Source organism: Sinohyriopsis cumingii, chromosome 11 (assembly GCF_028554795.1).
Source record: "Sinohyriopsis cumingii isolate HCF-2022 chromosome 11, ASM2855479v2, whole genome shotgun sequence".
NCBI lineage: Eukaryota > Metazoa > Mollusca > Bivalvia > Unionida > Unionidae > Sinohyriopsis > Sinohyriopsis cumingii.
In genome coordinates, this window is record NC_142971.1 from 57298289 (window position 1) to 57315332 (window position 17044).

Consider the following 17044-nt stretch of genomic DNA (forward strand, 5'->3'; position numbering starts at 1 on the left):
CTAGATGGAACACACACACTACCTATAAGACATGTTTTAAAACTAGATGCAGTATAGTTATCTACTATGGTCAGTAGGAGCTGGAGATCTCTTGATGCCAAAACCTAAAATACAGCAATTCAATAGAGCTAGAATTTGTCAGGGGTTCTTGTCTGGAACTACATGCCTTTTAATATAAAACAATTAATTCTCTCATTGCTTTTAAAAATAAATGCTTAGACTATATGTTAAATACAAAATTAGTGTTCATTTTCAAATCATGTTAAATTATCTGTATATTGTACTTAAGTTGAGAAAACCTCAATGGAGAATAGTTTTACTAATTGAGCTACATTCTATCAATATAGTATTAGTAGTAGTAGTAGTAGTAGTTATAGTAATAATAGTAGTAGTAACAATAGAAGCAATAGTAGTAATAGTAACAGTAGTAATAGTAGTAACATTACTAGTAGTAATAGTAGTAATAGCAACAGTGATAGTAGTAGTAGTAATAGTAGTAGCAGTAATAGTAGTAATAGTAACAGTGGTATTAGTAGTAGTATTATTAGTAGTAACAGTAGTGGTAATAGTTGTAGTACTAATAGTATTAATAGTAACAGTAGTAGTAGTAGTTAGTAGTAGTAATAATAGTAATGGTAATAGTAGTAGTACTGCCACACTGCAGGCACTAATGGCACAAAGAGTTGTGTGTGTGTCTGTGTGTGTGCATGTGCTTTAGATTTTTACCATAGCTTTAACAAATTTTCAGTCACATCACAATGATGTCTGCAGTGTGGCAGTTTATAGTGATGTCTAGCACTGGGGCATAATGCCACCAACATTTAGCATCATGTCCCACCCAGTCACATTATACTGACACTAGGCCAATCAGTCCAAACTCAAACCATTTAATGCTGAGTGCAAAGTGAGGCAGCTGCTAGCAGCATTTTTAGAAGCTTCAGGTATGAATCAGCCAGGGTTTGAACCCATGACTTCCTGGATCTGAGGCAGATGCTCTAACCACTTGGACCAATGGAGCAGTCACCACCAGGATTTACCAAATTCTTTGATTTTACATCATTGGAATGTCATTGTAATACCACAAGGACTGACTGAAATCCCTTTACTTTTGTTGTGCTATGCTACATGGACTGACTGAAAGCTCTTTAGTTTGTTGTGCAATGCTACAAGGACTGACTGAAAGCCCTTTACTTCATTGTGTAATGCTACAAGGACTGACTGAAAGCCCTTTACTTATCTGTGTAATGCTACAAGGACTGACTGAAAGCCCTTCTCTTCATTGTGTAATGCTACAAGGACTGACTGAAAGCCCTTTACTTATCTGTGTAATGCTACAAGGACTGACTGAAATCCCTTCTCTTCATTGTGTAATGCTACAAGGACTGACTGAAAGCCCTTTACTTATCTGTGTAATGCTACAAGGACTTACTGAAAGCCCTTTACTTCATTGTGTAATGCTATAAGGACTGACTGAAAGCCCTTCTCTTGTGTAATGCTACAAGGACTGACTGAAAGCCCTTTACTTCATTGTGTAATGCTACAAGGACTGACTGAAAGCCCTTTACTTATCTGTATAATGCTACAAGGACTGACTGAAATCCCTTCTATTCATTGTGTAATGCTACAAGGACTGACTGAAAGCCCTTTACTTCATTGTGTAATGCTACAAGGACTGACTGGAAGCCCTTTACTTATCTGTGTAATGCTACAAGGACTGACTGAAAGCCCTTTACTTCATTGTGTAATGCTACAGGGACTGACAATAACCCCTTCTCTTCATTGTGTAATGCTACATGGACTGACTGAAAGCCCTTTACTTAATTTTGCAATGCTACATGGACTACATGAATGCTACATAATGCCATTTACTTCATTGTGTAATGCTACAAGGACTGACTGAAAGCCCTTTACTTCCCTCCTGTGTAATGCTACAATTACTGATAAAGTCCTTTACTTCATTGTGCAATGCTACATGGACTGATGGAAAGCCCTTTACTTTGTTGTGCAATGCTACAAGGACTGACTGAAAGCTCTTTACTTCATTGTGTAATGCTACAAGGACTGACTGAAAGCCCTTTACTTCATTGTGTAATGCTACAAGGACTGACTGAAATCCCTTCTCTTCATTGTGTAATGCTAAAAAAACTGACTGAAAGCCCTTTACTTCATTGTGTAATGCTACAAGGACTGACTGAAAGTCCTTTACTTCATTGTGCAGTGCTACAAGGACTGACTGAAAGCCCTTTACTTCATTGTGTAATGCTACAAGGACTGACTGAAAGCCCTTTACTTCATTGTGTAATGCTACAAGGACTGACTGAAAGTCCTTTACTTCATTGTGCAGTGCTACAAGGACTGACTGAAAGCCCTTTACTTCATTGTGTAATGCTACAAGGACTGACTGAAAGCCCTTTACTTCATTGTGTAATGCTACAAGGACTGACTGAAAGCCCTTTACTTATCTGTATAATGCTACAAGGACTGACTGAAATCCCTTCTATTCATTGTGTAATGCTACAAGGACTGACTGAAAGCCCTTTACTTCATTGTGTAATGCTACAAGGACTGACTGAAAGCCCTTTACTTCATTGTGTAATGCTACAAGGACTGACTGAAAGCCCTTTACTTCATTGTGTAATGCTACAAGGACTGACTGAAAGCCCTTTACTTATCTGTGTCTGTTACTGTCTAGGCTCTTGATATACATGTGCCAAAACCGAAGAGAACCGTGTGCTATAAATAGAACACCTGTTACCTAAATGACTCTATGCAAATACGTCTGCCTGTAAAATTGATAGCAGTGCAGGATATGTTACATTCAACACAAATTTGAACCATTTTACGTTTTTTGTACATGTTTGGTGTCTACTGACAGGTTTAAGAGTAAAATCTGATCCCTGTGGCTGTATAATAATTTTTCAAAAAAGAATTGTTTTATATGTTTTAAAATCCTGTGAGAAGTCATTCTCTATCAAGTTAGTGAAGCTGTGTGAACAACCAAAGCCAACCTTTCTCAAACTCTAAATCTACTGGTGTGTGGTCTACATCTGTATCACTTAATCACATGAATTTCATAAATATATCAAAGTCAGTGTTGCCTACATTGATACTGAAGCCTATATAGCCATAATTCTAATCATCCAAACTCAAGAAAGTGCTAAACAAAGTCCAAATAAAAAGCAATGACCAAGTACTAAAGCACTAAAGTTCTGTGATATAAAGTATTTAAAAAAACTCAGAATTATCAAAAGCTCAATATATTTATATATTTATTCTCCAGCCAGAGCAAGTATAATTTTCTTTACTTACTGCTCAATGCTTTAACTGTAAAGCATGAAGATACAGATGTTACACACATCGTCATACTGAAATATGGCATCGGTTCTCAACTCAAGTGCACATTGGAAAGTTTTAATACATGTAGTTCTAAATGTGGCCAAAATTGCTACCTTATGTTAAAGACTTATAAATGCAAATATCATGAATAAACTGAATACTCTGTATTAGTAATGGACTCACTCAGTCCCAGCATAAACTTTGAAACATAAAACAACCAAATACTCACACCTAAAACACTTAAGTTTTAAAATTTATATTTTATTATGTCATAACTTTATTTACCCTCTTTCCATCATAGCTGCTCAATGGTTTAACAGAGTAATCTGTGAAAGCCCGCCATGTGTCCTCAAAGAAGTCTCTGTAAGCCATAAGGCTCTGAAGAAAAGAAAAAAATGTATTGACAACAAAAGTCATTCTATCATTTTTCAATTTCAGACATTAAGTAACCAATTACAATAACTAAATTAGTTTAACTTACAATGAGGGGAGATAACAACAATAACTGTAGCAATAAATGCAATTTACTTACATTCTATATTCTGACTGAATTCCAAACTCATACAAAATCTACTGGCACGTATTTGACAATAAAACAATATAAGAACAAGAGGTCCAGGTGGGCCTGAGATTGCTCATCTGGCTAATGTTTGCCTAATAACCGGATGAAAATAAAGCAGTTGGTCAAGAAGTATGGGGCAGTAGGGTGTTTCCTGTACAATTTTCTAGTAAAAACCTGTAAGGCCTTCAAGCTAAGGTGCTTTCTGTGAAATCTGGTCATGTTCTGTGAAATTCAGTCTATTTCTCTGAAGTCTGGTCAAGTTTTATGAAATATGGTAAAGTTGTGTTGAGCAGCATTTGATAAGTAGTATTTAAAGATTGTTCTATTTTTAATAACTGAAGGCAGATCAGAAGCAATTGGAAGTTTTCTTTCTACTGTCAGTACTGATGCCAGACTGGCATTATGGGTGACAACTGAAAAGATACCATACCAGGATACTTTCTTTCATTTAGATTTTATTGTATGTGTTCTAATAAGTCATTTAAAGTTTCTTGTATTTCTAGTAAAAGTGGCATATTTAATGGAGAATCAGCCACTTATATACTGACACAAAAGCATTTCACTTCAAAATGCTTTTAGTAAAATTCTGTTCAGCAATTTTTTTTAGAAGAAATAGTTTCATAGGCTTTTCTATTTTCAGTAACTGTGGACGTATTTAATGGTGAATCAGCATTTGTACAAAACTGAACACCCTTCACGCCAGGATGCTTTCTGCCAAATTTGTACAAATTCTGTTACAGCTAGACATCAAAAGAAGTTTATGTTGATATGACCATTCTACTCAGGATAAGTAGTGATAACATGATTTTAAAAATGGAAAACTTTAGTAGCCAAATTGGATGTCAAAGCAGTACCATTTAGGACCAACTGGACCAAGGGATAAATGTGTCTGTAATGGTTGATGGCAATCTTCAAAGTAGCTTAGGAGGAGTAGCAACAACAAACTTGTGCTAACAGATAGAAAGTCAATGGACAACAGATGAAGGAACACAGGCCATCCAATAAGTTTTTCTGGTCTATGACCAATAGAAGTAAATGCATATTGTTATGTCTCAAAAATAGAATATTTGTGGAAATTTAACAAAATGGAAATTGACCTACACATAATGAATGATGCTAAAATTAGACTTACGGTATCCCACATTATAATATTGACATCAGTTGAAAAGGAGTTGTTTACATGCTGTGTTATATACAGGTTGATAAAATCACAGAAATGATGAAACAGGTTCACTCCTGAAAAAAGAAGATTACTTTTTTAGAAATCCTTTTTTATTTTATTTTGTAGACATAGGCAATTTTGATTTAAAATACAGCTAGCTGCATACTTTATTTATATGTACCCAACAGCCGGAAAGAAAATAAGTGATGAAATCATCAAGAAAAAATGATTATTCAATATGAAAAATGCATTCTTTAATAACTTGTTTTAAAAAAGAAAAATGTTTATAATACAAGAGGCCAAAATTGACCTATATAAATGATGGGTTAGCATAAAATTAACAGTTGACCATTTCACTAAGTTGGTGTAGACATGAAGTATTATAAAATAAAGCCTGTATAAACTGTCTCCCAAGTTTGTAAACTTGTTGATTTTACCTCTTGTACTACATCCTGAAAGAGTCACCTGGCTTTCACAGAAAATGAAATTATAATTCAGGTGTTTTTTGGTTTATATAACAAGTTAATTATTCTTATTAAAAAAATCGGGTAATCTTTTAAGAGAAAAGCATCCTGAAGTATTTTTTTAATTAAAAGACAGTCAAATTTTATTTTACCAAGCATACAAAACCGGCTTTCAAATAATTTAACTTTCAAATGTGGCAAAAATCTTAGAAATAAATTTATAAACTCTTTAAATTATAAATTTATAAACATGGTTTTTACAAGAAATCTGTTCTCTTTAGAAAACAGCTTGTAATTTTTTCAAATCTAAAATTGCCTAAAGAAATTCTGATCCTTAACTACAACAATGCACAGGCATATCTTGTATATTTTCTCTGACCATATTTCTTACCCTCCTTTTTCTTCATTTATAAATAACAAATATTTTTTTAATCCCAAAGGTGTATTGATTTGCTAATTTGTATAAACTGTTCAATTAGAATTAATGCATCTTGTATATTTTTGCAGTGAGAACTCTGTAATCAAACCTGTGATTCTCAGTGTATAATATCATCGGTTGGCATTCCTTTTTTAAATTTTACATTGCAAACAATTTGACAGCTATTTTTAATTTGACTGATTTTGATTAATACATGCAGATCTTGCTGACATCAAAACTTACCTGACATCATGAGGATTTATTTCTATTTATGAAGATTTTTTAAAACTGAATCAGAAATATAGTCAATGAATGATATCAATTCAGCCAAACAGATGCAGGATCTCATTATTATCCATGCTTTGTACTCTTGATAAAAGTTGTGTGAGATATTGATCACATGAGCCTATATTCCAAGTTTGATCAAAATCTGATCAGAAAATGTGGCCTCCAGTTTGGTAACAAGCTCAGTCAGAAAATATGGCCTCCAGAGGCTCAATCAGAAATTATAGCCTCCAGAGTGGTAATATGCTCAATCAGAAAATGTGGCCTCCAGAGTGGTAATAAGCTCAACTGGAAAATATGGCCTCCAGAGTGGTAATAAGCTCAATCAGAAAATATGGCCTCCAGAGTGGTAACAAGCTCAATCAGAAAATATGGCCTCCAGAGTGGTAACAAGCTCAAACAGAAAATATGTCCTCCAGAGTGGTAATAAACTCAATTGGAAAATACGACCTCCAGAGTGGTAATAAGCTCAATTGGAAAATACGATCTCCAGAGTGGTAACAAGCTCAATCAGAAAATATGGCCTCCAGAGTGGTAACAAGCTCAAACAGAAAATATGGCCTCCAGAGTGGTAACAAGCTCAATCAGAAGCAAGATCAGCCCATATTCCAAGTTTGGTTAAAATCAGGTTAGAAATATGGCTTCTGGATTGGTAATAATCTTGGCCAATCAGAAGTAAGACCACCTCATTAACATACACATCTCAGTTAATACTAAACTTGTCCAAGATCTAAATGAAATAATATTGCAAAATCAGATCAGAAATATGGCCTCCATGGTGGTAATAACCTCAACCAGATCCAAGATCACCTGATTAACATGCAATAATCTAGCACATTATTGAACCTGTCCAAGATCTTAATCATGGTTCATACAGATATTTCATCAAGAAATTCAAGCAGTCTTTAAAGCCTCTTCAAGGATGAACATTTTATTTTCAAGCCGTATAATTCATTTACTATGTATAAACTTAGGACAAATGCTCATTATGGTATGCTGAGACACAAAATTTCAAAATTAAACATTTCATTCTTAAACGACAACTCTAGAATATTTATTTCTAATTCATGCCTCTGAGAAGTAGCTGAAGTTAAGCGGACTTTGGGGCAAAAGGGTTGAGGTGGTACCATCTCATCTACATCAGTGTCGTGTTAACATTCCCATTTACCAGAGTTTCTGACTCCATGAGTTTTTTTAAAGTTTAGGCAAAAATATTCTAATTCATTCCTACTGTCAATATTTCATTCATATTATGCTTTACACCCTTGCTACGGGACTTCAGAGCTTTGTCAAAATATTTCATTCATACTATGCTTTATACCCTTGCTATGGGACTTCAGAGCTTTGTCAAAATATTTCATTCATACTATGCTTTATACCCTTGCTACAGGACTTCAGAGCTTTGTCAAAATATTTCATTCATACTATGCTTTATACCCTTGCTACAGGACTTCAGAGCTTTGTCAAAATATTTCATTCATACTATGCTTTATACCCTTGCTACGGGACTTCAGAGCTTTTTCACTCACGGATTTAGTGGACATTACCATAGCTCTCTAAGTTGCAAGTTATACCGATGGTGGGTGACTTTTGAGATAATGTAAACTAAAATACATGATTAGTTTTCACAGAGTTGCAGATCCCCACACTCTAATATTCTGTGCTAGTTCTATTTGGTATTTTTTGACCAATTTTAACAATAAATATTTTACTGTATTCCATAATCAAAGCAACCATTTTGAGACTTTTTTTATGTGTAAGTCAACAGCATTGTCCCCACCATCAGTAAAACTTGGGGACTTGTAGAGCAATCTTTGATCCAACAACTTTCAACAAACACAAGACACAGCACTTGATTTATCATTCCGCCATACCCATATACAAAAAACTTGATTTATCACTTGGCCTTACCCATAAACAAAGCACTTGATTTATGACCTGGCCTTACCCATACACAAAGGACTTGATTTATCACTTGGCCTTACCCAAATATACAACACCTGATTTATCACTTGGCTTTACGCATATACACAGCACTTGATTTATCACTGGGCTTTACCCATATTCACAGCACCTGATTTATCACTAGGCCTTACCCATATTCACAGCATCTGATTTATCACTTGGCTTGACCCATACACAAAGGACTTGATTTATCACTTGGCCTTGTTGTTCTTGGGTTTAATGCCATTTTGCAGCACTTGATAGGATATACATGGCAGCGAGTATAAATGGCGGAAGAAGAACCCAAGAAAACCCTGGAAAGAACCACCGACCCACGAGAAGCTACTGGCAAACTTTCCCACATACTCTCATTGGCCAAACCCGAGATCTGAACCCACACAGACAGAGGTGAGATGGCAGTGATCTGTAACAGTGAGTGCTTTAGACCACTCAGACGCTCTGGGCCCCATCACTTGGCCTTACCCACAATAAAGGACTTGATTTATCACTTTGCTTTACATATACACACAGCACTTATCACTTGGCTTTACCCATATGCCCCCAAAATTCCTGCAGTGAAAGGCTGTAATAAATGATATCATGTCTTCCTCTGAGATATAATTTTCCTGCTGTTGTAGTCAGCTGCTTTTGTAGACAAATCACATGACTTACTGAACCCATGTGAGTAGGACATAAAGTCACACTTCTTTAAAATCCACAATGATTGTGTAGTCCCCCAATTGATGGCATTTAGAACCTATTGTTGCATTCCATCATGAACCCAAAATCATGAATGAACCAAACGAATGCACATACGTTGACAACCACAGGAAGACTGCCATGTTTGTAGCCGAAGAAACTCTGGACAAAGGTGTGCTTTGTAGGTGTGTTGAACATGATACAGAGTCCCCCAGAAACCACTTATCATGTCCAAATGTTGTCATGGCAAATCTTCCCCATTCAGCAGTGATGGCTGGAGCCTTCCCATTAGTGCAATCTGTGATTAGCATGAAGGACAAGAAAATGATCAAATCTGAAACAGGGAGGGTCTCATGGAGAGAAACACAGGTGAAAATGACCACCATCCCATTGCCTCTTTTCTGATTACATTCAGGAAAACTGTGGTTTTCAATGGTTGTAAATTTGGTAAGCCTGTTTTCCAATGGCCAGTGCTCTAGGTATGTCCATGTGATCTTTTGTTGATTTACTTGTAGCTGAGACTATGAAGGATGGAAAGAAGGTATCCTTGGTAGCTTGTTTTGAATTGTGTCAATCTGACCACTCAAGAGATTATATGATTAAGGTTGGGAGTGTAGTACGGCATATGATGGTCTTTAAGAAGGTAGAAATAGAGAGCATTGAATCTTGTTACACCAGTTGAAAGTTCTTAGTGGCTATTATGACCATATCCATATTATGTTGGGCCTTTATGAAGTGGGTCATTCTATCAACAGACTATCATGCATATCCAGTGAGATTCTGAGTAGGGAGAAGGTCGGCTGTGTTCTGCCTTTTGAAAGATTGCCACAGAAGCTAATGTTAATCCCTTGCTCACGGATGGGTATCCGGATTGAACACTGGTGTGTGGGGCTTGCATAACTGCTGACAACAGTTCAAGGGAAGGCATCTGTGAGAAAAAGCATTCCATTGATGCTTGGGATTTGTAACTGATGAAGTAAGGAGCCCAAAATGTCAGTAACTAAGTAAGATTGTGGAAGCAATTGAAAGTAGATTCTTCCTTAGTCACTGATTACCTGATGCTGGAATAGACCAGGCAGGTTTTGTAGAGGAATGAGGACAGAGCTCTGATGGGAGTTAATAGAAATCTTCAGTCCAAGCCTATAAAACCGAGTCTTCACACATCAATATAGGATCTAATAATGAGGAGGGAACTTAAGAACCAGTTTTTGTCATTTCTGGATTAAGTTAGTGAAGCCATTGTCTCTTGTGCTACCTGCAAAGTAGTTGCAGAAGAATGTCTAGGTTGGTGGCTCACTACACTTTCAGCACAGTACCAGTTCGATCTTGATACTTCCAAGGTGTCACTAAGTAAAGGCTCGCTATGGGTGACAAAGACACGAGGAAGAGTGAAGAGACATCTTGGAAACTGCAGCACCAAGTGGACATCATATATCAGAAATGTCTAGAGATATTATGCTGGTTAGACTGATCCATGAGAATGCCTATATAAACTGGATGTTATCCTCAGGAAGTGACTAGCAGCACTATGTGGGTTACACTGCTGTATAACTTGGGTTATGAATTGGGTTCTTGGGTACTGAGACACTAAGCTAGATATCATATACAGGAAGTGCCCAGTAGCACAATGAGTCACAGAACTGGACTGTATGATTGATTGTGGTCATGGCCTCTTGGACTGTATGATTAATTGTTGTCATGGCCTATTGGACAGTATGATTAATTGTTGTCATGGCCTATTGGACTGTATGATTAATTGTTGTCATGGCCTATTGGACTGTATGATTAATTGTTGTCAATGCCCACTGCAATATGGGTTATATGGAAGTCCAGTCGTGAATTAACATGACTATCTTTTGGCTGGCATGATGATGTCCAGTTGTAAGGTTGGGATCGGACATGAGATATTGATCCATAATTCTAGTATGGGATAAGGTAACCGTTGTTGGTCTATATCTCACTTCCGAGTAAATACTCTTGAACTTTTCCATACAAGCTAATAATGTCTTTGTCCTTCAAGGTTTGCTTCCATACCTTCCCAATTAGCACCCGTAGAATTGCTGCCCATTGACTTCGGTCAATAATATGAAAGTCTGACATGTATTCAAAGAATGACAACCAGAGAAAACTAAACATGTAGAGTGGTTGCCAGTCTGGTTTGGCCCATGGTCTAAATCTCTAACACAAAACAGAGCAGAATATATACAGGTGTAGTGTCCTGCCTTATGAACTTAGAAGTGTCCATTTTGAGTTCTGCACTATGACAAATACCTTAAAAGGGTGCACATGACCTATACAGGTAGAGAATTAGAGCATTGCTATTAATCTATTAATACTTATGAAGTGGACACTAAATAATCAATTCTAGCTGCAATATCCATTATGAAACAGTTACCTGTAGGAAAGGCCAGGTGAATTCTATACAGTTGAGATCAGTAAAGTAGCACATATATAACTATGAAGTGGACACTAAGACAATATAGAAAACTTACATGTATCCCTATGTAGCAGAAATTATAAAGCAATATTAGTGAGTTTTCTAAATGACATAACAGATATGAATTTATTACTATGGTTATAGCAATGTGAGGGGATGCCATCGCAACCTGTGCAGGTATGTACCAAGGAACCTAAGTATACGACAATGGCACAGTGATATTTCAGACTAAAGAGCCAGAAACTTTGTCATCAACAATATAAAGAAGAGAAAAGTTGGAAATTTACAGATGGAGTATATTTTGCTTTGAAGATTTAACTCCTCCAACTTTTTATAAGGTAGAAAACTGCTTGCTTGTATTTTATGAGGCCTCACTGTTTGTAGACAGCTTGCTACTGAACATGAATGGATGGTAGTAACTGATCATTTCATACCAATCCCAGTATCAAGGGGAGATCACTCTACCTAACTGCCACCTAGGTGGGCAGAAAGCCTTTAGATTTTTAGGCAAAAGGTTTTAATCTGGGAGACTGGGCTTGTGAGGAAGTAATAGTTCTTCTAAGGTAATGTGATCAGGTAAAGTGCTTGAAGAACGATATGAAGGTGTTAATTTGATGTATTCAAATTCATGGCCTTCTGTGCCAAATATGTCTGTGCAACCATATTCTATGTAAAATGTTAGGCATGGAAAATATTTCTGTTATAATCCCCATATGATCATGGATTCATTTTCTGTTATAATCGCCATATGATCATGGATTTATTTTCTGTTATAATCCCCATATGATCATATGTACCAGCACTTTCCCCACAAGAGTCACAGCAAACAGGGGCATTCATAAACAGGCCAAGAATGTGAGGTGTCGACATTGTAAAGCACCCAGAGAGACCATCTGCCATGTCCTATATGCCTGCCCTTAGACACTAGGACTAAGAATCCAGAGACATGATAAGGTAGTGCAACTAATAGCAGCCAGGCTAAGACGTAAAGGCTTCATGGTATATGAGGAGCCACACTAGCATGTCAATGGATCCTTGCTAAAACCAGATCTCATGTTTACGAAGCAAGGCCCATCATGGATCATTGACCCCACGGTCATCTGGGAGGGGAACAACTTCCAAGAAAGGGCAAATCATGCAAAGGCAGAAAAGAGTAGGAAATATGATTGCCTCTGGGATGTGGTGGAAAGACAAACTGACACTATATGTTTTGGGGCGTTTGGCTTGGTCCTCTGCATTCAGGGCACAGATGACTTTACAGACTGCATGATTCGTGAGGAGACTTTCATCACTGATCTGTGCGAATGGGTACTAAAATACTCAATTCGCAGTTTAAAAGCATTTTCAGGGCTTAGCTGCAGAGACCAGGTCCCAGACATTGGAGAAACCCTAAACCCAGAGGCAGACCAAGAGACCTAGGTCATCAAGCTGGAGGGTGACGAGGATACCTAGGTATAGGGGGGCATGCAGCTCCAACTGTAACTGAGCATGCTGACAACCAAGCCAACTTAGCCACAGAGGAACAGTGCCTGCCCCCATCCTAGAATGCGAGGCAGAACAATAGAGTGGTGCTGACAGCAGGCCCCATTCCAAAGTGGCATAGCAGGAATTGATGGCTTAAATGCACCATGAAGGAAATGGGGGAAGCAACAACACCATCTCATACACCAGAAAAATAATATACTGATCATAGACTCGAAACAACCTGAATAGACAAATCACAGATTAGACAAACTATTGGTCACATAACAGTAGCCTACCATGAGAGGGTTATGTCTCTTCAGAAGGCACCCTCGTCAAACATGGTAAAGTATACCTAGATCAGAATAGCTCCTCGCTCCGTACAGGTATATGGTGGCTGTACAAATGCTAGCCTGAATACTGACTAGGTACCCGCCAACTGTGCCAACCACGGCCTGGCCGAAAGTGTCCATGGAAGATGATTCAGATATACGGACAGATACTCCATGTTATCGGACATAAACTGAACATGGAAACATGAGTTCCCTTTGAATATCTTGACTGGTTTTAGTCCCTTTACATATCTTGACTAGTCTTAGTCCCTTTACATATCTTGACTAGTCCATAGTCCCTTCATATGACTAGTCTCAGTCCCTTTACATATCTTGACTAGTCTTAGTCCCTTTACATATCTTGACTAGTCCATATTTCCTTTATATATCTTGACTAGTTTTAGTCCCTTTACATATCTTGACTAGTCTCAGTCCCTTTACATATCTTGATTAGTCTTAGTCCCTTTACATATCTTGACTAGTCTCAGTCCCTTTATATATCTTGACCAGTCTTAGTCCCTTTACATACTATTCTTAGTCCCTTTATATATTTTGACTAGTCCTTAATCCCTTTACATATCTTGACTAGTTTTAGTCCCTTTACATATCTTGACTAGTCTTTCAAGAACTAAATATATTAAGTACCTTATTATTAGAAACACAAACTATTCTTAGTAACAGAGAGCAGACCACTTGCCATAGTCTTTGAGGGATGATAATCAATTGTAAAGACCTTTACCAGATTGACGTTCAGCATTGATCTTTGTGAATCATATGACAGTCTAAATGAATGAGAATCATGTGACAGTCTCAATGATTGTGAATCATGTGACAGCCTAAATGAATGAGAATCATGTGACAGTCTAAATGAATGAGATTATGGAAACTATGATGTCTCAGTGGTATTATATCAAATGAAACAATTGTTTTACAAACTCATGAAGGAGAGGTTAGTGAATGCAGGATGAATAAAAAATCTTTTCATACCTGTCTGGCCATTAGGGTATTAATATGTACTGCATATACTTGCTTATAAGTCAAATCCAAGTGCAAACAACAAAGACCTGATTTGCCATCACATTATGCACCAGCAGACAAGGAGACAAACAAAAAAAACATGAGATCATACCAGCATCAAGCTTCATCAAATACGTCGGCTTGTCTATGATGACATCACACTGTTGACCATCAACAGGATGAAAAGGAAGGGAAGTAAATTGCTCTAACTCTGCAAACCTGTCAATGAAGCAACTAAAAGTCAAGTTTTTATGGTACGAAATAAAGATGCTGGAGATTTCTAATCAATAAAGTAATCTATCAACATCATATAATTTTCTTTCCAGTTTTAAATAAATTTTAATGATTAGCAAATGCGTCTCAAAATACAATTCCTTGATTTTCATGGCCAGGTTTTAATGCATCCTTTATTTTCATCATTACGCTTTAGTGTATGTAATATTTTAGTTAATTATATGTCCTTGCCAAATAATCAATATTGTCACAATCTCTTAAAGTGGTTTGCAAAGATTTAAAAGTACACATATAGATCTGTGTACACATATAAACCTACACACATATGTCTGTGTACACATATAAACTTACATAGATCTGTGTACACATAAAAGTACACATATAGATCAGCATACACATATAAACATACACACATAGATCAGAGTACACATATAAACATACTCATAGAGATCAGTGTACACATATAAACATACACACATAGATCAGAGTACACATAAAAGGACACAAACTGATCTGTGTACACATAACATACACACATAGATTATACAGTACACAGAAAGTACACACATAGATCAGAGTACACAGAAAAGGACAAACAGATCCATGTACACATAACATACACACATAGATCAAAATACTCATAAAAGTACACACATAGATCAGAGTACACAGAAAAGTACAGACATAGATCAGAGTAAGCAGAAAAGTACACATATTAGATTACACAAAAAGTATACATATAAATCAGTTACACATATAAAAGTACACAAATAGCTCAGAGTACACATAAAAGTACCCATATAGATCATCGCACACATAATAGTATGCACATATGAAAATACACATAGATGAGTGTAAACATAAAAGTGCACACATATTTCAGTGCAAAAGTGTATTAATAATTGTTAAATGTTACAAAATTGAGATGCTTTAATGACAAAAGTGTATTAATAATTGTTAAATGTTACAAAATTTAAATGCTTTAATTACAAAAGTGTATTAATAATTATTAAATGTTACAAAATTTAGACGTTTTAATGATAAAAAGTGTAAACTATTTTAGTCACTCATTGGTTAATAGGAACACAGACTGACGAATTTAAAACATCTGTATTTCTCACATCTTCTGATTCATAATACTTTCATAGCCCTGTGATGACATTTAATAAAATTGCGTCCTGAACAGAATGTAAAAAAATCAATACCGAATATTCTTCTTAACAAGAACCAGTTTAACATATGACACAGCAGAAGACAAGCTGAAAATATTCCCTGTACTATAAGGCTATATTTCTAATGATTTTCATGGCTACCATAAACTGACTTGCAAGATAAGTGAGGAAGTCTTATACTGAGGGATTTTCCAACAAAGCTGTATCATAGTTGTCTACAAAAACACCAAAGCAGTGAAGTGATGTGAATTGGATTTTTAACGTACCTTTAACAATTTTTCAGTCATATCGCTACGATGTTTGCAATGTGGCAGTTTATAGTGATGTCTAGCACTGGGGCACCATGCCGCAGACATGCAGCATGAAACACCAAAGGTATTTATTGATATAAAGAAATCACATGGTAGTCTGAGCCAAAATGTAAGATTAAGTCCAATAACAAAGCTGTCATAATCGTGTATAAAAACACCCCAGGGAGGTATTTGCTAACATAAAATAACAAGGTTGTCATGAGCCAAAACATAAAATTAAGTCCAATAATAAAGCTGTCATAGTTGTGCATAAAATCACACCAATGGAAGGTATTTTTATTGATGTAAAATCATAAGGTTGTCATGAGCCAATACATAAAATTAAGTCCAATAAAAAAGCTGTGTCACAGTTGTCCATAAAAACACAATCATATTATAATTGGTTCTCATTACTGAAATACAGTGAAATAAATTAAACAGCAATGATAAGACAAAACCGAACAATTCTTAAAAGATCCATAATATTATGTGTGCATTATAAGGGGGTAGTGGTATACTGAGGGACTACTCTACCATGATTGTAAGGCACTTTTGTGTTCTCCTTCAGCTTTCAGTACTTCACTATCTAGTGTACAGTGACCACCTATTTGACCTGCTTTAAATATATCCTCACGGAATCTGAAAACAGCATAAAAAAGTGTTTAATATTCAGTAATCGTTTCAACAACAAAAATTCAATCTTATTTAAATGAAAATTTATATTACTAAATTAGCTGTTTAAAAAAAACTCTGATAACCAGCTGGAGAGATTTGGTTTTTCAATTGATCCAAATAGAATTTCTGTCAAGAGCATATCAAAAAGCCATATTTTCTCTCAAATAGACATATTTTGTATCTAGACAAAAACAGCCCTGCTTTTGATAATAGCAGCAAACTACACAAGATTTTGTCAAGATGCAAATAGAGGTCCATACTATGACTTTGCTTGTTGGACAAAACAGAAAACAATTTTCTTACAACTGTGGTACCCATCAGAGTTGACCTTATTGAGAGAGGCCACCTTGTCCAACCATAAAACAGTATAGTTTATCTATTTTGTCCCCCTTATGAGAGGCTACCCCATTTATAAGGCTGGTTTTTCATGCAGAATGAGTGGTCTTGTGAGAAGGTATGATTGCAATCTCTTTGGACAACCAAAAGAAAAAAAATGATAAGACTGCAAAAAAATGACAGGGCTGCAAATCTCCTTTTATAAACAAAACAAGATATG

The 17044-nt window shown here is 36.2% G+C and overlaps 1 protein-coding gene across 1 annotated transcript in view; it reads right to left on the minus strand.

Annotated features, from left to right (window-relative positions):
* The window catches only part of LOC149788510 (EGF domain-specific O-linked N-acetylglucosamine transferase-like), a 106374-nt gene that overhangs the window by 41919 nt on the left and 47411 nt on the right, over nt 1-17044 (minus strand). Inside the window, exons 6-9 of the mRNA XM_089974508.1 lie at nt 16348-16452; nt 14230-14336; nt 5031-5134; nt 3622-3714 (exon numbers count right to left, since the gene is read on the minus strand). Coding sequence (XP_089830634.1) covers nt 3622-3714; nt 5031-5134; nt 14230-14336; nt 16348-16452 — 409 coding nt within the window. The remainder of the gene's footprint in view (nt 1-3621; nt 3715-5030; nt 5135-14229; nt 14337-16347; nt 16453-17044) is intronic.